This window comes from Schistocerca cancellata, chromosome 1, assembly GCF_023864275.1.
Source record: "Schistocerca cancellata isolate TAMUIC-IGC-003103 chromosome 1, iqSchCanc2.1, whole genome shotgun sequence".
Taxonomy (NCBI): domain Eukaryota; kingdom Metazoa; phylum Arthropoda; class Insecta; order Orthoptera; family Acrididae; genus Schistocerca; species Schistocerca cancellata.
In genome coordinates, this window is record NC_064626.1 from 75,737,504 (window position 1) to 75,763,369 (window position 25,866).

Below are 25,866 nucleotides of genomic sequence, written 5' to 3' on the forward strand. Positions count from 1 at the left end.
AATGCCAGGATGGTTCCTTTGATAGGGCACGGCCGACTTCCTTCCCCGTCCTTCCGTAATCCGATGATACCGATGACCTCGCTGTTTGGTCTCTTCCACCAAACAATCCAATCCAATCCAATCCACTACAGGAATTGTTTATTGCTTTGATTAGTGTTGGGTGACAGTCACAATCACAGCATATTCAACTACAAATTTTGGTGCATGTTTGCTGCTATAATAGTCATCTATCAAAGAGAGAGGCAAACAGTGCTGTGCTCTGATGTAGGCAGAAACTTCACTGATGCATATAAATGATATTCTGACAGTGATGATATTAAGCTTAGCACTCCAAATAAAGAATACTTTGTTTTGTACTTTGAATCTCTTCTTCCTGAAGTGATTTTATTGGGAAAGCAAGGCACTGGCTCTGATTTCACTTATTTTGTTATGATGATCATTCCCCTCCATGTAGATGGGTGCCAACAAAATATTTTCACACTTCAAGGAGAAAGTTGGTGACTGAAATTTCATGAGAAGATCCTGCTGCAATGAAAAATGCCTTCATTTTAATGATTGCCAACTCGATTCACTTATCACACCCGTGGCACTCACCTCTCTATTTTGTGATAGTACGAAACGTGATGCCCTCTGTTGAACTTCTTTGAAGTCCTCCATCGATTCTGTATGCTGTGGATCCCACACCACACAGCAGTACTCCAGAAGAGGATGTACAAGCATAGTGTCAGCAGTCTCTTTAGTAACTTGAAATATTTAACTAAAAGGTAAAAATATTTAATTATATTTCAGCTTATTTATGTGACTATGAACAGTATGCAGGACTCACAAATGCAATTTATGCTGTGCCTCCCTAATTACTGAAGAATTTATTATAATATGCAGTAGTACTCATTCTCAATTTGTCCTCCATTTTCAAGTTTGCCATTTGTGCTACTAAGGAAATTCAAGTTGGAAATTCAAGTTAGCTCATAGATATATGCCAAGTAATTTTTTAACACAGCTTCACTTAACATTTCCTGAAGGATTTCAATTGAAATCAACTTTGTCCAGTACTGAGGCAGAACTGTCAATTTTTTTTTTTTTTGCGTAGTACTGGATTGCAGCAAGCAAAATTCCCCACAGTATTATCACCTGGATATGTGGCAGTGGTACATTTCGATTTTTGGTCCTGAATTCTATAGCGACCAGGACCTGACAAGACCAGGAATGAGTTGAGAACCAGCAGAAACTGGCTGAGGGCATCAACCGCGATTTGCTGAGAGTAAACAGGTGGACACAACGATTTAAATCGCCAAAATATGCAGCACCAACAAAGCACATCTTCTGCCTGTTGCAGCTAACAATGCAAGGTGGGTGTATCTCTGCAGCAGTGTTTGTAGTGATGACACCAGCACCTTCAGATGTAGCAGCATTGTTTATCAGGTGTCACTGAGCTCCATATCTTCTGTCCGGACAAATCTTCTGTCCAGAGGGCTTTCAAACTCACTGGGCCAGGATATCGGATCCCTCTCCCCTGAAATGGACGTGAGTGGATGGAAGCATCCTGGACAAAACTTTGGAAGGTGAACTGGCAGCCTGGTTGGTGTCCCGATACACACACACACACACACACACACACACACACACACACACACACACACACAGAGAGAGAGAGAGAGAGAGAGAGAGAGAGAGAGAGAGAGAGAGAGAGAGAGAGAGAGAGGGGGGGGGGAGAGGGGGGGAGGGGGGAGAGAGAGGGGGGGGGGGAGATGACCAATGTGTCTGTCCATCAAAACCACACTGCAAGCAACTGCACAAGATGCCAGAAGCAATCTGGATGGTGGGGGTAAGGAGGAGGCTGGGGTGGGGAGGGATAGCAAAGGTAGCAGAGGGTGGTGGTAAAGTGCTGCTTGTGGGAGCATGCAGGAACATGATGGGGAGAGGATAGGGCAGCTAAGTGCTTTTCCACTCCTCCACCACCCAGCATCTAACCTGCCACTGCACCTAGATGCCCACCCTCTCCACACCATGTCACTGTAATCTCCCACAACTAGCACTTCACTATCCCCCACTCTTACCCTCCTATCCTTCGCTGCACCAGCCTCTTCCTTACCCCCCATCACCCATCGTGCACAGCTGCTCAGTCTGGCCTCGGTAGTCAGAGGCGGTGGTTGTGTGTGTGTGTGTGTGTGTGTGTGTGTGTGTGTGTGTGTGTGTGGGGGGGGGGGGGGGGGGGCGTGTGTGTGGGCGCACGCGTGTGCTCGCATGCTATCTACTTGAAGATGGCCTTTAAAAGCTTACACTAGAATGCACTGAAAGGCCGTAGGAATTCAAAAACACACAACCAGTTTCAACAGAAAAGAAGAAAAACTGAAAGTAGACGAGTTGTCTAACTTAGTGCTAAATAAAGCAAACAGCACCAACTCTTCTCCAGTAGAAGTTCTGTAACACACTCCAGAGGGATTTCACAGTATATGGTGGTCAGATGATATTGCAACCCAATGCATGTACATTAGCATCTACATACATAATCTGCAAGCCACCATGCATTGCTTTGTGGATAGTACGTTGTACTATTGCTAGTCATTTCCTTTCCTGTTCCTCTCACAAATAGAGGGAAAAACAACTGTCTGTGTGTTTCCATGCAATTCCTGTTTCTCTTATTTTGTCTTTTCAGTCGTTAACACGAGATCTGTGTTGGTGGCAGTAGGATCATTCTACAGTCTGTCGCAAGTGGTGGTGATCGAAATTTTCTCAGTTATGTTGTGCAAGGAGAATGCCTTCTTCTCACCAGAATTCCCATTTCCCTTCACTAAGCATTTCCAGCATGATCACTTGTTGATCAAACCAACCAGTAACAAATCTAGCAGTCTAGCTACTGATGGATGACTTATCAACAGTGATGAGAATTTCCTTGCCCAGTATGCTGAAGAAAGGGAATACCCACCAAACCTAGTCCACAAACAGATTCCCCATGCTTTATTCTCATACACCCCTAATACTCCTAACACCTCCCAAGAATCAGCTACAAAGGAGTACTCCCCTTGTCACCCAATATCACCCTGGAATGGAACAACTGATATATATATTCCTCATGAGGGTTCTGATTATCTCTCATCCTGCCCCGAAAAGATGGTTAGCCTACCCTCCCAGAGGGGTGTTCCATTGCACACTCAAACTACATATCACCCTAGCCCATCCCTATGCCACTCTCACCCCCAATCCCTTGCCACAGGGATCATACCCCTGAGGCAGAACAAGGCACAAGATCTGCCCAATCCACCCATGCAGCACCACCTACTCCAATCCTGTTACAGAACTATCGTAGCCCATCAGAGGCCTGGCCACCTGAAAAAGTAGTCATGTCGTATACCAACTCTGCTGTAAACAATGTACAGCTTCTTATGATGCTATGACTATCAACCAAATGTCAATCAGAATGAATGGCACCACCAAACTGTTGCCAAGAACAAAGCCAACCACCCAGAGGCACAACACACAGCTGAACACATCATGCTCAATTTCAATGGAGGCTTCACAACCCGGGCAATCTACATCCTTCCCTCCACCACCAGCTTCTCTGAACAACACAGATGAGAGTTATCCTTACAACATATCATTTCACGTAATTCACTGTCTCTGCAACCTCCACATGACAGTTTCCCCTTCCTCCATCCTGTCACCCCCTCCCAGTTCACGTCCCCATGCCACCTTCAGTGTGCACTGCTCCCCAATGGCCCCTACGATTGTGAATTAATGTGCTGAACCTGTATGCTTACCACTCCTCCCTCCCACATTCCTATCTGGAAAACCAGCTGCCTCCCACCAAGGCACTAGCCACCCATCCGCAGTCCCTCTGCCTGCTTCCCTCTCCCTACCCACACTATGGGACACCACCCCCACCACAACCAGACCACCTGTTGAAATACAGTGTTGATCCAGCCAGCACTTTTTGTGTGTGTGTGTGTGTGTGTGTGTGTGTGTGTGTGTGTGTTTTACTCACAGGATATATCTGAAAGCTAACAAGTTTTCTTTCTTTTGTATATGCCTAATGATAACTCTACAATTCTACTTTTGGTATGTGGCCTCCTTTAATCCAAAAGTATTTACATTCTTAAGGAACTTTCCTACAACATTTAAATAAGTAGTACATCATAGCAGAGAATGTAACTTCAAACATTTTATCCCAAACTTCCAACCACTATACTTAGGATAGACTGCCTCAACAGTGAAGTCACTGTTTGTACATGAATGGTACATAGTGTTACAGTAGGATTTGCACACTCTCTCACGAGTGCTCTATGCGCTAATGCAGAGCCACAAATTTCTGACAGTCCTGGTGTGCAGTGGCATAATATTGCCTTCCTTAGCTTTTGTAAGTGAAGGAGGCTACATGGACTCTATAGCTTTAAGTGCCCTTGGAGAGCAGAACAGATGAAGCTTTACATGGTTCAGTAAACTGTTTACATTTTAAATGACAGGAAGTATGTTGAGAACAGGGGGGGGGGGGGGAGGGGGTGTTTTCCATTAATACCACCCATGATATTAAAGCATCTCTGAGTGGACTATGTAAAACTGCAATAAGATTGCAGTATACATTACAATTATACAATCATAAAAAAGTCAGTACTGGTTCAAGATGTGGACAGTAAGTAACTCAACTGCAATATATACTGATGAGCCAAAACATTATGACCACCTGCTTAATAGCTTGTTTGTCCATCTTTGGAACAAAATATCAGTTATCCAATAGTTTGTTGGTAGGCTTGTGAAGGGATGTGGCATCAGATGTCTGTGCACATAATTTTGTAAATAACAGGCCGCTGATTTTCGTACGCGTTGACGGCATCCGATAGAGAGTCAGATGGGTTCCATAGGATTTACATCAGGCGAATTTGCTTTTGGAGACATCAATGTGAGTTCACTATAAAGCTCTTCAAACCAACGTAGCACAGTTCTGACTCCTAGAATGTCTCCCATAGGATAATACTGTTCACACCAGCCTGCATCAATGTTGCACTAAACGTTTCGAGCTGCCATTCACCTCAATGACAACATTTGTGGAGACGACCATCAACCTAGTGTAGCAAAATTATGATTCACCTGAAGAGTAGACGTGTTTCCATTGGTTGAGGGTCAAATCTCGATGGTCCTGTGTCCACTGCAATCATAATTGACAATGTTGTTGGGTCAACATGTGAATACACAGGATGGTCTGCTGTTCAACAATGCACGATGAACGGTGTGCTCCAGAACACTTTTGCGTGCACCAGCACCGTGCTCTTTCAGCAAAGATGCCACATACCACCATCTATCCTACTCTACAGAGCAGACAAGCCTCCAAACCTCAAGTTCTGTGAAGAGTCGTGGATGTCCAACTATTTAGCATCTAGATGTAGTTTCATTGTCCTACCTCTTTCCTTAGATGCTCATGGCAGTAGTGCATAAACATCTGACCAGCTTCGCTGTCCACAATCTGATTACCAGTTTCGTGAAGTGTTTGGCTGTGGCACTGAGCAGTGATTTTAACCCATAATTTGTGACCACTGGGGTCAATGATTATCTGATGATGTTAACATCTGATGATACTGGTAATAGTAAATCAAACTGTGTGTGATGTGTGGCTGTTTCATGTAAATATTAAAAATAAAAGCACTGACTTCTAGCTTTCTGTACAGTTGGAAACTTTGTCAGGATGAAAGGTAAGTCATGAAATAAAAAATAAAAAAGTAAATTAGCAAACAAACAAGAAAGGATGGCATACTTGTCCTAAAAAGGATGGTAAAACTAGTCTAAATTTTGAACTTCAGCCATGTCAGATTAACTGTTTGGAGTGGATTTTCCACCCACTTAGTACTGATACATCTGGGCTTCCTTGTTTTTGTTTCCCACCCACACAGACTTTTTGTTAACTAAATCTAGAACTCATAAAGTTTTTTTGTATCAGTAGCTGATAAGTAAGAGGCCTCTCTCAGAAATAGTGTCTTTTTTAAATGGATATTTAGTAAAAAAGGGCCAGATTCTCATTCTGAACATATTCAATGTATTTTCCATTATTTAATAAACTGTTACAGAATATTAAATTTCAGTAACAAGACAAATTACAAAGAGCTTTCATAAAAATCAAGATATTTCAGAATACCACAGAATTGCATTTGGATACAGTGAACCCCAGCAATTTTTCCTCTTTATTACACCAGTTTCTCTGTTGTTTATATGACGGTACTGAAGTTCTCTTGCTGGTCAACTATACCTCAGTTCATAAAGGGTTTCATCCACTACTGAAGACCTTCCATTGTTATGTCTTAATTGATTTTCATTATAAGGCATTAGGCTGTGGTCTAAGGCTTCTTCTGTGCCTTACCTTTTTGTTTCGTTATGCTGCAGACATCCAAACAGAATATGAATACATCATTTTTTGATTTTCAAACTCAAACAAGTGCAGCAAGTTGAACTTTTTATACACTGTTACATACTTGCTATAAATGTGGACAATTGTGTGTTACTGCAGAGGAGTAGGGAAAGCAATCCTGTAATGTTTGAATACACCACTGGCGGTCTGCTGCCTGACACAGTCACAGTGATTAAATACCCAGGTATAATGATGCAAAGCAACATAAAATGGAGTGATTATTTTAGGTTGATTTTAGGGAAGGTGAATGGTAAGTTCATTGGGAGAATTCTAGGAAAGTGTAGCTCACCTGTAAAGGAAACCAAGCACAGAATACTTGCACAACCCATTCTTGGAGGGATTTTATGATATGGAAGGGTTGGCAGCTGTCGAAATGCAGTACTGCACCAAAAACTGTCCTGTTGTTGCCAGCGCAATTTCTTCCATCCATTTCACTCCTTAGACTCACACTGTATTAATTGATCACTGCTCCATCTTTCTGCAGCAGTTCAGAAAGTATTCCTTTCACTGGTCAAAACCGTCTCACACCCTGTTCCTTTAATGCCATCTAAACCATGAACCCCCCCCCCCCCTCCATGACCTAACCATAAAAGTCTCCTTCTCTGGATCCCACCCTTCCTTTCAGAATGACCTTCACCTGTCAGATTCTGCTAGCCCCTATCCCTTACAAACCTGGTACTGCAGAAACACCTGATGGTACAACCATACCAGAAACACCTCTACACCTTCCGCAAGACACTACTGCTATGCAGTCCCTAGTAGACATATATCATCTCCGAAATAGAAATCCTTGCACTCCAACATCTGGAGCAGCATTTCAGATACCACCTCCATAAATTGTCCAACCTGTTGACATCCTACGCTCACCTTGTGGCTCGATTATCCATCAACACCCATCCCACTCACAGTGAACCCGTTTGTAATCCAAAACTGTGCCTAGCTGACCTGTTCAGTTTCTCACATCCTCCAAAATTCCCTTCCAGCATCACACAAAACACAGAACCCAAGCAAATTCAAAATGTAGTTATTAACGTTTCCTCCAAAAACATCAGTTCCATAAAAGTTTTGTCCTACCCTTAGGCCTTCAGCCCTGCACCCAAGTTTAACCATAATGGATCTGTCAAAGACCTACTTTCCTGCTCCCAATGCCTACAGTGGAAACCATTCTTCGCCACCAATTGCTCTAAGCAAAGCTAGCCTAATCCCAACATTGAACATTCTTTCTCACAGTTCATACCACCATCCATGAGCCTCCACCCCCTTCCCACCTAACCAGCCCATGGTCACCATCCTTGAATTCCTTACCTCCAGCTTGATCTTATTATTCCTTTCTAAGAACAGTAAGCATTCATCAGAAGAAAGGAAAGGCGAACCCAACATGAAAACTGATCCTGACTTAATTGCCCTCACTGCAGACAAAACCTCCACCATTGTCGTGATGAGTCACAGAAACTACCTGACAAAATGTCTCTGTCAGCTGTGTGACTCCTGCATCTACAGGGTCTGCTAGAGTAATTCCAGCCCAGAAGTGCAGCATAACGTTCAATCACTACTGAAATTCATAAGCCCTTTCCTGAACCTCTCCGGTAAGTCCCTACTGACCCATATGACACCTTGTACATCCCTTGACTGCATCCTACCCAGAGTCCACAAATCCAGCAATCCTGGACATCCCACTGTAGCTGGCTACTGTGCTCCCACTGCAAGAATTTCCACTCTTCCAACCAAGTGCCCAAAACCTAGCCTTCCACATCAGAGATACTATCTACATTCTTCACCGACTTTACAATGTCCCCATCTCTTTCCCTCATGGATCCCTACTCGTCACTATTGATGCCACCTACCTATACACCAACAGCCCTAATGCCCATCGCCTTGCCATTATCGAGCATTACCTCTCCCAATATCCTGAAGACTCCAAATCAACCACTTCATTCCGTACACTCCTTACCAACTATATCCTGACCCACAACTACTAACTACTTTTCCTTTGTAGGTATGCAAACTAATCTGCAGGATAACCATGGGCACCAGCATGGTACCTTCCTATGCAAACCTGTTTATGGGACAAATAGGAAACCTCCATATCCTCCCAAAACTCCCAACTCCTAGTCTGGTTCAGGCTAATCATATCTTAAAGATATGAACTCAGGGCCAAGACACCCTATCCACATTCCTTCACAACCTCAACACCTTCTCTCACATCCAGTTCACCTGTTCCTCCTCCTACCCGATGCACCATCTACTTTGACATTAACTTCCACCTCTCTGATGGCTTCACCCACACCTCTGTCCACATTGAACCCACTAATCAGCAACAGTACGTGCATTTTGACAGCTGCCACCCCTTCAATACCAAAAAATCCCACTCATACAGCCTAGCCACCCATGGATGTGTATGTGCAGTGATGAGAACTGCCTTGCCCAGTATGCTGCAGACCTTTCGAAGGCCTTCACAGACAGGCAATCTCTCTCTCACACACACACACACACACACACACACACACACACACACACACACACACACATCCAATCCTCTCATCACCCCTGAGAATCAGATACAAAGGAGTGGCCCCTCATCACTCAGTACCACCCTGGATTGGAACAACTGATACATATTTGTCACCAGGGCTTTGATTATCTCTCACCCTCCTGAAATGAGTGATATTGTACACAAGATACTTCCCATTCCTCCTAAAGTTATGTTTCATTGTCCACCCAATGCAAACAACATTGTAGTCGCTATGCCACTCCCACTCCCAATCCCTTGCCACGGGGATTGTATGCCTGTGACAGACCAAGTTAAAAGACCTGTCTAATTCGTGCATCCGTCACATCGTCCTGTAGTCTGCCACAGGCTTATCCTATCCTATCAGAGGCCAGGCTATCTGTGAAAGCAACCATGTCATATACCAACTCTGCTGCAAATGATGGACAGCTTTCTATGTCAGTATGACTACCAAGCAGCTGTCCAACAAAAGGAATGACCATCACCAAACTGTCGCCAAGAACGAAGTTGACCACCTGGTGGCACAACATGCAGCTGAGCACAGCATGATCAGTTTCAGTTTCTGCTTTACAGTCTGGGACATCTGGGTCCTTCTCACCTGCACCAGCTGCTCTGAACTACACAGATGGGCATTATCCTTAAAACACATCCTCCACTCCTGTAATCATCCTGGCCTCAATCTCGGGTAACTCTCTGTCCCCATACGGGTCACCTTTAATCCCAAGTATTTACATTCCTTTTTAAAAGTGTGATGAAACATAGGCAGAATTCTTGTGAAGGATGTGGTTGATTTGTTTCAGTACAGGGCAGTGGTGTGTAGCTGGGGAGGGAAAAGGGGAAGCTCCTTCTTTGTGGCTTGTTGATGAGTGAATGTAGTAGTAGTGTTAAATGCAGGAAGGATGTGAATTTAACTTATGCTTGTCTTTAAAGAATGGAGGTGACATTTTGAAAGGAGTGTCATCTCTCAGTGAGAATTTGTTGTTGCGTGGTGGTGGTGGTGGTGGTGGTGGTGGTGGTGGTGGTGCAGTTCTGCTCAAACGAAGCTCCCTATAAATTACACAACAGTGTTTTGTCTAATTTTTCATAGACAAACAAAGAGTGGAAAATGGACAAATTTGGTATAAAATTGACCAGCATGTGGTCTAGTTTTGTAATAAATGATTTATTTTCTTGAAAATAATCAGGGCAGTTAAGAAAAAAAATACTGATTTGATGGAATGGGAAATCAATAAATGGAGTATCATACTGACTAGCTTGAGGTCTGTTTTTGAAAAAAAAAGAAAAAGTTAACTGATTTAAAGTAATAAAGGTAACTAAGAAAAAAGTAGTGATTTAATAGAAAATTGAAATATTTCATGAGCAGCTGCTGCTAGCTATGTAAATGAAGTCAGAAAGATTAACTCTTTGAGGCCTAACTTCTTTGCACATAAAAAGTTATATTAGTGTGATATTGAACTGTGAAAATGGTTTCCATCGAATCAAGAACTAAATTCAAGACATTTGAAGAACAGAACATGCTAAGAAAGTGATTGAGGTTACTTTCTGAGAAAACTTGAAAAAAAGTCAAATGTTTTGTGAAATGATTGGCCAGAAAGAAATATAATAGACTTGAGAAAAAGAAATAAAATATATTAGAGGAAGAATTTAATGGTGCTCAAAATCACAAACAGCAAATGAGATGCAGCAAAAGTTTCTCTAATCTATTTTATTTCTTATTTTTAGACAAATAATTTCATAATACATCTGACTGGTGTTTGTTTATTTATTTTTCAAAATTTATTTTTTTGGCTTGGTTTGGGTAGTGGTTCTCGAGGGACCATCAGAGAAGGATTCCTGTTGGGAAATGTTGCTCCCTTAGAAGGGGAGGACCAAGTGAAATTAAATGGAGTGAGGAAGTTGAAATTGTGTGTGGAAGGGGGGGGGGGGGGAGGGGGGGGAGGTTGTGGCATGAGTGCATGCAGTATCCAACATATTATTTGTGCAACTATGTCTCATTTCATTCATACTTTCAGTGTATTCTGGCGTATATATTCTGCATGCTGATATATTTTTCTTGTTGCAGATATACATACTGCACCAAATAGATGGATTCAGTACTTCACAAGTGCTGAGAATCGGCATGCTTTACCACTGTTTACTTCTCTGTTGAACACTGTATGTGCATATGATCCAGTGGGTCTTGGTGTTCCTTACAACCATTTACTTTTCTCTGATTCTATGGAACCTTTAGTAGATACAGCCTTGCAGATATTGATAGTAACTTTAGATCATGATACAACCAGCAGTGCCCCTGAAGGAGAAGAGGTAAAGATCTGACATTCAGTTTATAGCTGTAATTTTTTTTATATAGCCTAAGGGATCACTTTTTAAATGAATGCAATCTGTACATGTAGGTTCCTGTACCAGACAATCTTTTTATAAATTATCTGTCAAGAATCCACAGAGATGAAGATTTTCATTTCGTTCTCCATGGATTTACCAGACTTCTTAACAATCCTCTGGTACAAACATACTTACCCAACTCAACAAAAAAAGTGCAATTTCATCAAGAGCTTCTGGTCTTTTTTTGGAAAATGTGTGACTACAACAAGGTATTGTTACATTCACCTTTTAATTAATCATAAGCTCACATAATTTATTAATTTTCATTGCATCCTCAGTGTCAGTGAGAATGATATAACAAGAATCTCTCTCTCTTTCTCTCTTCCCTCCCCCCCCCCTTTCCTCCAGTCCCTCTCCCCCACTTGTGCTAGCAGCAGGAATAGATTAATGTGCAAAAGTAATTAATATTTTTCTAACAAAAATGGTATTGAAAAAGTGATGAAATATAATATTGTAGTGTGAAATTATGAAACCAAAGAAAAGGAGTTAAGTAGAAGATGCACAAAAAACAATAGAAGAAGAAATAAGGAGCAATCAAATGTGATTGCATTTGGTGTGGGAAATAGGTGAGGGGTATAATTCTAAAGACGAAAAGAGTGTGTCAGGGACAGAGGGAAATACTGATAAATAACATAAGAGTTACTATTGATAAATGAGAAAGAAGGGATGAGAGACAATACTTGGACTGATTTCTCAGTTGTCAGCTTTGTACATGCTGTTTTAACTGCTGACTGGAATTAATTATACTACTACTTTGTTTGTGGAGGTGACAGCAAATCAGTATCTTCATATGCATGAATGAAAGCTACTAGTTTCATAAAAATCACTACCATTTTTAATATAACTGACAAAATGTACTGGTTAGTAAGTGTAAAGATGTAAAACAATTTTTGTATAAGCCTTTGTGTACCATGCTGAGTAATCAGTTTTGCACAGTTTTCTTATTGCCTGCTTTTATGGAATAAATACCTCAACAAGCTTCCTTAAGAAAGAAACTTTTTGTATTGTAAGTATTGAAAATATATTAAAATTTTTGGTATTCATTCAGTACACAAAAGCATGTTACATAATGGCTGAAGATGAAATGTGTGGTTTAAGTAGGTTTTCAACTCATTGATTCCACTTTATTCCTTATGATTCAAAAGGATATAAGGTGTGTTACAAGGGCAAGGTAAAAAGTTCTTGCCCTGACACAGACGTGATACTGACATTAATGAAACTTTTTTTGTTTTGTTGCTAAAAGGTGCTGAATAAAGTAAATTGAATGTTCATTTGCTCTGTGTAGTAGTTATGTTTGTGCAGCTTTTTCAAGTAGTCATGTTGTATGTGTTTTGGTCTAATTGGTAAACTTGAATTGTTTTGTTTTTGTCAGTCAACATAAATCCATCCAATACTGGTCAAGATTTGACATCCTCATTTACAACAGTTAAGAAAACAAGAGCTTAATTCAAATAAAAGTGTATGTGTCTTGAAGGTGATATAACAAAGATGCTGTAACATTGTATGAATGCCTAGTTTCGCGGCCATATATACTGATAAATTTTTCTTGAGCTATCAGTGGTATCCATGGTTGGTGACTCACCACTTAACAGTTGTCAAGGATCACTTGTCTTAAAGCCCATGGACATGCAACCACTGATGTAAGTAGACACTTGAGAAAATTTCCTCATCTTTTAGCACTGCATACTGAAGGATTTGAAGTAAGAATTGTTGAAATAGCCATCCTGTTGACCACACGTGGGACCCTTTGACTTTTACTTATTCCCACATTTCGAGAAACTTGTGTCTTAAAAGCATTTTGTGTATATCAAATGGTTATGGTTGACATGTGTAGATATGCAGAGTTGCAATCGAGATATGAAATCTTGTCACTCAAAAGATACTGAAAAAAGTACATTGACCTAAAATGAATAGACTGTGTCAAAAAGGTACTTTTTTACTTAATAACTCTCCTTGCATTTGTACTACATTCATTTGTGATTGAAATTAGGCTCAATTTACTGTAAACCAGTTGCACAATTCTTCAGTTGGTTTCATGATAGTCGTAGGATTCTCATTCCAACTTTTGATAGTCTGTTGCAAATGTAATTTTCTCAAGTTTTGTCATCAGTCATCAAATGCAGCTTCTGTTTCAGTCATTGTACATTTCAGATATCATCATCATCATCATCATCATCATCATAACAACTTAAAATTTCCATAGAAAGAAATTTAAAAATGAGTTTTCTTGATTGAGCATACAAAAAATCTATCTATGGAATAATCTCCCTGATGTATATATTTCAAACATTCAGGGCATTGACATAGCAGCAGGTGTTCTGGCAATGAATCTGTATTGCATAAAGCATTTTATTCTAAAGGGAAACCTGATTCCTATTCACTTGATGGACATGGTTATTAAAGTTAAATAATTTATCATAATACCTGAAATTTTTGAGTTTGGCTCCTTAAAATTCCATGCTGTACTGTGTAAAGTATCTTAAAGGTAACTTACCTGATAACAATATTATGTAAAGGAAAGTTGCTGCTCACCATGTAGCAGAGATGCTGAGTCGCAGATAGGCACAACAAAAAGACTGTCACAAATAGAGCTTTTTACATTCCATCCTGGATTTTCCACTGATCTGATAAGTTTATTAATGAATGGTATGACTCTTATCTTCTGTTAGATAATTAGATGTAAATTATATTTTATGGATTTGCTCTCATCTGTTTAATTTAAATTGGAAACCCAAGAAAAACTTTTTGTATCAGCAATATTTATTTATGTCTTATGAATTTAATTTTAAATAACATAATTTACTTTCAGAAATTCCTATACTATGTTTTGAAGAGCAGTGATGTTCTTGAAATTTTGGTGCCAATTCTCTATCATCTCAATGATTCAAGGGCTGATCAATGTAAGCAGGCATCATCTTGCTTGACACTTCATTTCTATAGTATTCCAGTATTATGAACACAGTTTCAGATATTTCCTAATCACAACTGTTCTGATTTTTCTCCTTAGCTCGTGTGGGCCTGATGCACATTGGAGTATTTATATTGCTCCTGCTCAGTGGAGAGAGAAATTTTGGTGTCCGTCTAAACAAACCTTACACTGCCACAATACCAATGGATATACCTGTGTTTACTGGTAAATTAATTATCTGATGTGAATTTGGCATATTTATTTAAACTATCTATGTAGATACTGATGTCTTTTTTTTCCTTTTTCAGGAACACATGCAGATCTCTTAATCATTGTTTTTCACAAGATTATTACTACTGGACATCAGCGTTTGCAGCCTTTATTTGACTGTCTTCTGACGATCCTTGTTAATGGTACTGAACCTTTCTTGAAAATAATTCATAATTATTGAAGGAAATTTTAATTTGATTTTTGTAATTTTGAAAATATTCTTATGTTTCAGTGTCACCATATTTGAAAACCCTTTCTATGGTTGCAAGCACAAAACTGTTACATTTGTTGGAAGCATTTAGTACTCCATGGTTCCTATTTTCATCTCCAACAAATCACCATTTAGTTTTCTTTTTACTTGAAATCTTTAATAACATCATACAGTACCAGTTCGACGGTAAGTTTTGTTACAAGTTCCATAATATAGTGTGGCTATATTGATTTGAATCTGAATTCCTGTTGTTTATATTGTGACAAACTGCTCAAAATGATTCCATATCTTTACTGATTTGCAAGAAACATTTCAGATAAACACTTTCAATTTTTATAATGTATGAGGATTTAAAGATTTTTCTGCTAACAAGGCAAATGATGCACCAAAGAAGCCAATAAATCTTCAGTAGTTATTGTATGTTCATGGGGAAAATGTGTGTTGCAGTGTTTTGTTCTTTGTAGTTTTTAAATCTCAGCCAGTGCCACCCCCAACAAGTCTTTCCTTGTCATCCTGTAAGTTCTCCCCTGACCCAGAATTCTGTGTGATTTTACCATAACTTTTTCCAGGAGGAGGAGTCACTGGCTCTGAAAGCTTGCACATTTCCAAACTTAAGTTTTTAAAAGTGATAATAATAAATGGTTTCTGTGAAACTTGGAAACTTTATATTCCTACAAATTTTTAGAGCTCTGCATCAATCAACAGAAGGATTAATAACAGTTTTTGGCCCTCTGATGATGATGATGATGATGATGATGATGATGATGATGATGAATACAATAAAATTACTTGAGCCTTATTTTGCTTGTGACTGTGTAGTGGCATGTGATTAGGTGGATTTTGAATATACAGTTAGGACTCATATTTTAAATATGAAAATATGAATTTTAAATAAGAGAATGATGCAAGAAAAAATTTCATATGTTGTGCCAAAAGGAGAAACAACCCAAAAGAAAGAAAAAAAAACTATTGTACAAAACAAGTTTGAGTGTGGAACACTGAATTAGAATCTTGGTGATAGGTTTATCTATGCATTAACTTTTAGGCATTATAACAGATCTGTTTTTGCTATTTTGGAACACTAAGAGTGAAAGAAGGTGATGAAATATGTGGAAATGGTAACTTTAGGTGAAATTGAAAAAGTAATTAAAATATAACCTGTGTACTGCTTAAAGCCATTAAATCTTTATATACTCTGTTCATCATAAGAATAAATCTGATGTAAACAAACACAAGCACAGTGGTTGGTCAGAAGCTGTAGCACTCATACATGGTGTTGTTAAGCTCTTGTAAGTAGGACCTACTTACGTATTATATTTTAATACTAAGTTACATTAAATGAAACTTTTAGGATATTCTAAAGTATTAACAGCCATCAAGGTTTTTCTCAATCATGCTTTAGCTTTATAGTTTTTTATTTCAAAAATTATGTACAGTCGCAGTGTCTGTACTGTTGTGCTTTGATTTTTGCACTGTTAATATGCAATATAAAAATGGCTGAGGCTGCTTCCTGCCCCGTAGTGGAACACACTTGTGGAACATGGTTAGAAAGTGCCGAGAAATGGGTTGTTCATAATGTTTTTCACAAATTTACAGAAAAAGCGACTTTGAAGTTTTCTGAGGGACTGTATTTGATACAATGGAGATACAGATGCATGTTGGATATGTAGCAGAATTGGTAGCATAGTAGACTGGGTTTGCTGGTTCAGATCTCACCATGGTCTTTTTTTTTTTCGTTCAATTTGAAGTACCTACATCTCGTAATTGTAAAATTCATAATCATTTTTTGCGAATAATGCATGTCTTCTTGTTTCTAATTACATATTGCACGCGAAATCCCTGTTTTCATTTCAAATACAAGTTCCTAATTATCGATATTTTATGAAAGATTGTCAGTAATGGTTGCTTAAATTTTAAAAAAACATAATTTAATTTTTTAGGACAGAAATGAAACCAAATACTTTTTATTTGGACTATGTCCACTGTGTAATATGACAGATGTAGTCTCTCAACCAGAGTGATAAGTGTCGTAGAAACATGAAAAACAATGATTTTCACAGCATCAAGCACACCATACAAATGCTGTATTTTTACATTTGCCACTGTACTGTTACAATATGAACCCAACAAAACTGATGTGGAGCCAAGTTAAGAGATTCATCATGAGAAATATCAAGACTCTGCCAGACGCACTGGAACTAATGCACCCAGCTTTTTCACATGTTACTGCTGAATGCTGGTGGGATATAGAACGACATGTCACAAAAGAGGAGAAAATGTGGCGCCTGGATGGTTTCACGGATTCTGTTGTTGATTGCCTCATTACCAACATAGTGGATGACAATTTCACAACTGAAATGTATTTATCAGATTGGGATAAGGAAGGAGCTAAGAGACTAATTAATACCTTCAGTGGCTTCGGTATTAAGCAATACGTGAAATCCCAAGCAGTATGCTTTTGCATGACATGTAGTTCACTTAGAAAATTTACCCGTCTCTAAGTTAGGCATTTTCATCAATCTTGTTCATAATGAGAATACTATGTTAGGTGGGAACGAGAGCATTATATGTTTTCAGTCACATCACCCAAGAAAAATGCGGTAGTGCTGGAGTTTTGCCTAATATTATTTCATTGTCTTTAAAAATTAAATGACATTTGAAGCTATATTGTTTCTCTGCTGGTCTCTCTAACATCTGAACTACAACTGCTCATATCATTGCAGATTAGTTGGACAGCACTGGCCAGCCAGCTGGTCCAAGTTTAATGAGCCAGTAAAACTTTTGTTCTGCATTATCGTTCAGTCTGTGTGCGAGTAACACAGCATAAAACATATTCTTATGATTCTACTTGACTGTACAGGACACAGCTTGGCTTCCACTCCACATGAAACAAAATCCATTGAGATTCAAGCAAACGTGATAGAATACATGGTGTAATGTTTATATCAGCTTTATTATTATTATTATTATGAACAGAGTATAAAAGTAAACAGGTTAAGTTCTAGATGACAGAAAACATTGGAAACATCTGAGAGAATTTTGTGGCTTCACTGTTGAATCAAAAGCTAGTGAACATAAAGCCATGTATATAAGAATCATTTTCAGAAGTGGAACTGGGAGAAATCTACACTATATTGTGTATAAATACTTTAGTGGAAACTGAAATTACGATTGAAATTTATTATTATTTAAGCAACATATAAAAGCCTGCGTTGAAAATTAATGACAACATTGATTGTGAAAAAAGAAGTGGGTGGGGGGGAGGGGGGGGGAGGAAGATGGAGGATATGCAGTCTGAAAGAGTAATTATAAAAGACAAAGTTTACTGGAGAAAGAGACAAAAAAGATTTTGATTGAAAAACGGGTTATAGAATCAAAGAGTATTTCTCAAAATATCCATATAATAAATGTTAATTTGCCCCACTGGTCTGTGACTTTTAGGGTGCTCTTAAGTTATTTTGTGGCAGTGACCGATATCCTGCAACAACAGCAAAAAAATGCTTTAGGGCTACCTGAGATTTTACTGTTACACTGAGGAAAGCTTTGCAAGAACAATTTGGCATGAAGACCACCGGTACTGTCCGAATTAAAGAAGAAATGGGAAGACTCTCTTGAAGAGTATTTTCTCATGTTGAAAGATGTTGTTAACAACTCACTATTAAAGTGTGCAATAGATGCGTTAAAGGTGATTCTGGAATAAAATGTTTGCTTTATGGTGTGGAAAATGTGAAAGATTGTAAGGAAAAATGGAGCATTATGAAAGAGCTGTTAAGTCGTTGCCAAAAAGAAATTACAAAAATTACAGCAACAGAAATTTTTGAAACTCCTGTAACAATTGCATTAAAAGACTAGAGTAATGGGAACACCAAATGCACAGTTTTGGAGACATAAACATCTGGAACATTTTAATCAAATGGTAGTATATACATGACTCACTGTTTATATAAACATAGAGGAGGGGTTGGTGATAAGAAGATGTGACAGGTAAAAATATTTGATAACTACCAATATTAATATCAAATCTATAGTTTCTGGTGTCACTAGACTTATTGGTGGAAGTCACTGTGACGTTTCATGCATACAGTTGTGAATGGCAAGGGGGAGGTCGTGAAGACAGGACAATGACATATCGGGATACCACTGTAATGCCTGAAACAGTTTCTATCAGAATTGTCACACACATCACCTGCTATCTGGACAGATTTACTGCGAAAATAAGGGGTGAAAAGGCTTGACATAAAAGCATAACTGAGGAACATTCAACCAAATTTGGTATATGCATGACTCATTGTTTGTATAAAATTTTTGTAAGAATGATATACCACTAGCATGGGGGGGGGGGGGGGGGGTGATAAGGTGTGACATGTAGAAACAACTGAAAATCGCCAAAGTGGCTTCAACTTGAAAGACTTGCACCAGGCAAACTATCTACCTGACAGGAGGCCCTAGCCACACGGCATTTTCCATTTACCTGAAAATGACCTTTAGTATTTCATTCCTGTAATTAGTTTACTTGGAATACTTCAAAAGTGTTAAGTGCAATCTGTTAAGTGCAATTGTCCATTGGACCAACCGCATCGTGAGAATGAGTATGTACTGTGGTGGGAGGGAAGAATAAGAAATCATGTAGTGAGCAAATTTATAGGTGCTAATTTCAAAGTAATGTTGCAGGAAATAACTCTGCAGTCAAGTAGAAAGAGCTTAAAAATCAATGATATCACTCAAGGATCTGATCTAGTATAAAGAAAGTGACAACAAATAAAGGTGCCACTACAGTAGCTTACATCACAATGTGGATTTTCAGATAACTGTGACACCCAACCTTAAACAGTTTACTTTTCTGTTTACTCTCTCCACTCAAGGTGCAACATACACCAAATAACAACAAATACCTCTGTCTAACAGGAAATAAACATACCTACAACAAGCCATGTTAATACATTGAACACAGTAAACTGAACAGGACAGTCATAGTGTTGCAGCCACTGACCTATATGCTTGCACACCAGGTACATGGCATCTATCCTGTCTAGTCAATATCACCATTTCCCTTCTCAGAACACAAACAAAAGTTACCACTTTGTACTACTAAATAAGAAACCAATGCATCTGTCACAGAAAATTACTAGGGATCCGTTAAGTTACTGGCACAATGGGATTGTGAGCCGACAAACCTTTGCTTCAAACTTGGGTGTAATAACACCTTGCCTTTCTTGTCTTTTTCATCAATAACAATACAGTTTTAGGTGTGTGGTTGAGTGCCCGCAATATCAGGCACACACAAATCAGTAATGCATGCAAAAAAAAACAAAAAAAAAAAAAAATCCTGTCACCACCACTTTCAGCCTTGATTTTAAATTAATCATAAACAATGCCTCTTCCAGTGTTGATGTAGTGTGAACCCACTATAACCCTATATGAAAGAAAATAAAAGGTCACTCATTACATCAACACAAGGTAGTAGTAGCATGATCCATCTTTTCTATGATTTCGTTATTAGAATGGCTGCTGTAGTGTCCAGCGTTTATCACTAAATCCAGTCTTCACATCTTCCAGGTTTATTTTGCCGTAAGATCGCAGTTAGATACCTTTCTGTTTAGGAATTATTGATACGTGTTTGTATCAGTGCAGCGAGCTTGCTGCTCACCCACAGTTGTAAATTAACATGGATCTCGCATTGGCAGTAGTACCTCAGTACATGCACCTTTAAAGCAACAAATTGCAATCGCTTACTGAGAAATGAGCTAACCATTCAATGTATTGCCCACTACTAATTTCAACAGAATAGAGATGGATCACCATTTACAATATACACGGTTACCTTTTCCAGTGTGTACAAACTCTAGGGTTGATCAATGGGAGGATATGGAACAAAATAGTTCTAATGACCTTATGTCTGGAAGTGCATAGTTCCCATGCTAGAGACCATTTATTCAATCATACTTTTTTTCAGAGGCTGCGGTCTAATATTCACTGTACCATGCAGCCACAGTTAAAATATGCGTGGTTTCCTCCTAAAGGGTGGTACTGTATCTCGTACGTCATGCCCCAGTGCCCACTTCTGCCATAGTCATGGGTAATGTTGTGTCCGATTCACTTCTCTTGCTGATTCATCTTATAGTGGATGAGATACAGAAGTGTACACAATGGCTTCATATTCAAATCACGAGCTTGGCAAAATAGTGTTTACTTATGGAAAGGCAAATGGCAATAGGCAGCTGACAGCAAGGTTGTATCAGGAGACCTATCTACACCAACAACCACCATAGCATTCAATGTTTGCTACAGTGTTTCACTGTTTGCCTGAGAAAGGGGTATTTTAGGAAGCAGGAAATCGTGAAGGAAGTACCTGAAAAGTTCGGACATCCCAGACTTGGAGGAAAATGTGATTATCACTGTGGAAGGTGGCTGCTATGCCTGTATCAGGCAGTTGACCCACCAGGACAGGGTATGCCAGATATCAGCGTGGAACATTCTTCATGACAGTTGCTACTACGCCTATCACTTCCACATCGGGAGCAGTTTTGTCACTGGTTTCCTCACCAGGTACCCATGATTCCGGGATACGTGTCATCCTTCTTATTCACAGATGAAGCCACCTTTACACGGAGTGGTATCTTTAACTTTCATAACAGTCATCTGAGGGATAATACGCAGAGCATCTGTGGGATAGTGTGCAGAACATCCATGGTATGGTGACAGTGAATCATCAGCATCGGTGCAGCCGGAAAGCATGGGCTAGGATAATTGGCCACTGTATTTTGGGACCAGTCTTTCTTTCACATCACCTAACAGGCCAGAACAATCGGTGTGGTTTTTACTGGTGACTATGCCTCTCATGCTGGAAGAACTGCTTTTGATGATTCGAAGGGCTATGTGGCCACTACATGATGATGCCCCAGCCCATTTTGCTGTTAATGCCTGGATGCATCTCAGTTGTGTCTTCACTGGTTGATGGATTGGATTTGGGGGGGGGGGGGGGGGGAGGAGGCTGTCCAGCTCCATGCCCTGCTTATTCACTGGATCTCAAACTGTGTGATTTCCGATTATGGGTCAATCTCAAAAGTTTTGCGTATGCAGAGCCCATTCCAGATGTGGAGACAGTAGAGCAGCATATTTGTGTACCGTTCAGATGCAGCCTGGCTGATGTGAACATGTGAGAGAGAACATGCTACGGCATGTACAAGCATGCATTGAGGCACATGGAAACTATTTGCAACACAAACTGTAACTGTGTCTGCGTGGTACAGTGGATATTAGACTGCAGTCTCTGCAACAATGTATGATGGAATAAATGGTTGACAGCATGGAAACCATGCTTTTCCGGACATAAGTTCGTTAGACCCTTTTTGTTCCCTATCCTCTTATCAACAAATTGCAAGAGTTTGTACACAGCAGAAAAAATCACCCTTATAGTGGCAATCAGTCCAGTACCATTATTGTAAGTTCCAGTCTTAAATCAGTGATTTCTACTTACTGTAGCAAACATTTTGACAATTGACAGCCCACAAAAACTATTCTCTCTCAAATAGTTTTCCAAATACTGGCTACCTATTTAATGCAGTATGAAACTAATAGGTGGGATAAGTCTGTTTCAACTCCCGACTTTCAAAACTTACTCGATAGCCTTAAACTTCAGATTAGTATTGAAGATACCACTTTGCAACCCTGTTAAAGGTCCCCCACATGGATCGCCCGATTGAAATCGTGTACTTAACTTGCAGTTCGGGTTCCACCATGGTACAGACCCAACCTGGTCAAGGTCTGATACACAACTTGGCAGGTCAAGGCCCAATAATCAACTGTGTATATGCCTCATATTAAACTATCAAGGAAACATTCTACAAAGAATATGGCACACTAATTCCCCCTGTGACAATAGGGTTTTTCTTTTGAGAAGCCCTACAAAGAAATGTACCATGCTACTTCCCCCTGTGACAATAGGGTTTTTCTGTTGTGAAGCCTTCGGTGTTCTCAATTGCAGCCAGCTTTTGGGCTTAACATGATCTTTGCCACTGGCAGCTCCCATTTTCGACTGGTACTGACTGTGATCATCCCAGCCTTGATGCTGCAACATATACAACAAACATATATAAGTTGCCATACAGATAAATTTCCAAATGTAACCCTTGTTTCGATGTGTATTGGCAACTGGACGTCAAGCAAGAGGAAAAGCAAATTACAAATTGTGCTTCTGATAAAGCACAAGCACGGAAGCGAGCCAATAATTTTGCCTGCATATTTTGAGGCTTAAGATCATGCCTCATGGCCAAATACTAAAGATACAGGTACATTTAACATCCTCTCTAGAGTCGCATGGTGAAAAGCAGCAGAGAATCAAGGTGGTTACCAGCGACAGTCCTTTTTCTCAAAACAGCAATCAGTTACTGACAGTATTGCAAGTTCCCTCAGAATTCAGATGAAACTGGAGGGTGAAATTTGCTAGGGATACGGATAAGAGATGTGTACAAACATGTGTGAAATATCTTTAAAAGTATGTAAACATATATCTGTGTGTGTGTGTGTGTGTGTGTGTGTGTGTGTGTGTGTGAGAGAGAGAGAGAGAGAGAGAGAGAGAGAGAGAGAGAGAGAGAGAGAGTGACATATGCCTATGCAAAGCCACAATCAGTGCATCTATGAGGGTAATCCCAAAAGTAAGGTCTCCTATTTTTTTTTTATAAGTACATAGGACTGTTTATTTCTACAATGGTTTACATCAGTTTACAGATTGAACATTTAGCTATTTTTTGACATATTCACCATTTCTGTCGATGCATTTTTGTAGACACTGTGGCAGTTTTTGTATGCCCATATCATACCAGCTCACCGCCATGCTGTTTAGAAAGTTATAAACCTCTTCTTTCACCTTGTCGTCGGAGCTGAATCGCTGGGACCACAATTAACGCTGACAGGTACTGTGAGACTCTGAAAGAACTCAAACCGGCAATTCAGAACTGGAGAAGAGCAATGTTGAGCAAGGGCATACACATTCTCCGTGACAACGCTCACCCACACATCACTCGGCAAACCATTGCTCTCCTGCAACAGTTTCAGTGCAACATAATAACCCACCCACCCTGTAGTCCTGACTTGGTGTGCAGTGACTATCACCTGTTCCCTAGGTTAAAAGAACATTTGACAGGATAGCGATTCAGCTCCGACAACAAAGTGAAAGAAGAGGTTCATAACTGTCTGAACAGCATGGCAGCGAGCTGGTATGACATGGGCATAGAAAAACAGCCACTGCGTCTACAAAAATGCATCGACAGAAACGTTGAGTATGTCGTAAAATAGTTAAATGTTCAAGCTGTGAACTGATGTAAACCATTGTAGAAATAAACAGGTCTATGTACTGTGCAACTGTTTCATAAGCTATTGACCGTTCTTTTTCCTAGTTCCTCACTTAATAAACCATTGTTTCAGAATTTTCTAATAGTTACGTCTGCACAATATGTTAGTAAGGTGATACTATGTAAACTCTGCCATGTTTTTACAAAAGAAGCAAATTTTAATGTGGCAAAGAGAGAAATGTAAATCTTACTCAAAATTCAGCATTCTTGATGCTTCTCTGAAAGTTACAAATGGTTAAAATGTCAGACAAAAAGAAATTGCTGCTTTTGTTGCATTTTCAGTGGAATTCTTCCTAGATGCTAACCAAATTGGAGGTGACGGCAAATCTTTTTGAATGGTCACCATGAAAGGTTGAGCATGGAGGGACTCCACTCAATATTTACAAAAAATGAGAGTGTAAGCCTCAGTTTAGAGTGGCACTTCCCCTACAGCACCTGCCTGCACCCCCCCCCCCCCCCCCCGCCCCACCAGCACCACCACCACTACCTCTCCCCCCCCAGTGTGTCCTGCCAGCTGTGCGTCTACCTACCACATTATTCTACTTGAACTCTACCCTGTACCACTATTAGTTATTTCCTTTCCTGTCCCACATGCAAATAGAGCCCTAATTTCTTTATTTCATCTTCTTAGTCATTATGCGAAATATATGTTGGCAGCAGTAAAATCATTCTGCAGTCAGCTTCCAATTCTGGTTCTCTAAATTTTCTCTGTAATGTTCTTCAAAAAGACTGTGCCTTCCCTTCATGGATTCCCATTTGAGCTCTCGAAGCATCTCCGTAATACCAGTGTTGTGTTTGAACATACTGAAAACAAACGTAGCAGCCCATCTCTGAATTGCTTCGATGTCTTCCTTTAATTTGACCTGGTGCAGATCTCAAAAATTTGAGCAGTACTCAAGAATGGGTTGCACTAGTGTCCTATACGTGGTCTCCTTTACAGATGAACCACACTTTCCCAAAATTCTCCTAATACACTGAAGTCAACCATTTGCCTTCTGTTCTACAATCCTTAAAAACTCATTTCATTTCATATTGCTTTGCGACGTTACGCCTAGACATTTAATTGATGTGACTCTGTTAAGCAGCAAATGACTAATGCTGTGTTTCAACATCACAGGTTTGTTTCTCCTACTCATCCGCATTAACTTATATTTTTCTATAAGTAGTGCTAGCTGTGATTCAAAATTTGAAGTATCAGTACTGTTACGAAAAGGATAGGTTGCAACTCCTATAAAGATGACACAGTGAGTTACAGACAGGCACAGTAAAAAGACTGTTACACACTGAGCTCTCAGCTAAAGATTTCTTCAGAAAAGGAAAGAAGAAATGAAAATACACACATTCACACCTCATGCATAATGACCAGCTCTCTCTGGCCACTGCAACCAAAATGCAGTGTGTCATGTCGAGCAGAAGCAGCAATCTGGAGTGGGGTGGGAAAGGTAGAGGAGTAACAGGGTACTGGCCGGGAAAGAGAAGTCACTGCTGCCTGACTGAGCATAGACTACCAGGGACTAGATGGTGAAAAGAGAAGGCTGCCTAATGCAGCATCAGGAGACTGAGGGGCAGCAAAGGGAAGAGGGGGAATGAGGGCTGTGAAGGAGAGCAGCAGAGAGGGGAAAAGGGTGGTGTTGACACAGACCAGAGCACAATGAGCATGGGGGACTTGAATTGGCAGGAAGCGAGAGGACAGAGGGGCAAAATGTGTTGGTTGAAGGGTTTGGAGACCATAGGTTACCTTAGGCTGTTAGACTGGGATGGTTTCTGGAGTGGAGAATGCGTTGTAAGGATAACTGCCATCTGCGTAGTTCAGAGAAGCTGGTGGTGGAGGGGAGGAACCAGATG

The 25,866-nt window shown here is 39.9% G+C and overlaps 1 protein-coding gene across 2 annotated transcripts in view; it reads left to right on the top strand.

Annotated features, from left to right (window-relative positions):
* Window positions 1-25,866, top strand: part of LOC126165312 (protein HID1) — an 82,595-nt gene that overhangs the window by 29,924 nt on the left and 26,805 nt on the right. For both annotated transcript variants that reach the window (XM_049920308.1, XM_049920309.1), the window contains exons 6-11: window positions 10,963-11,204; window positions 11,294-11,491; window positions 14,092-14,182; window positions 14,290-14,415; window positions 14,499-14,603; window positions 14,693-14,857. In XM_049920308.1, the coding sequence (XP_049776265.1) occupies window positions 10,963-11,204; window positions 11,294-11,491; window positions 14,092-14,182; window positions 14,290-14,415; window positions 14,499-14,603; window positions 14,693-14,857 (927 nt within the window). The remainder of the gene's footprint in view (window positions 1-10,962; window positions 11,205-11,293; window positions 11,492-14,091; window positions 14,183-14,289; window positions 14,416-14,498; window positions 14,604-14,692; window positions 14,858-25,866) is intronic.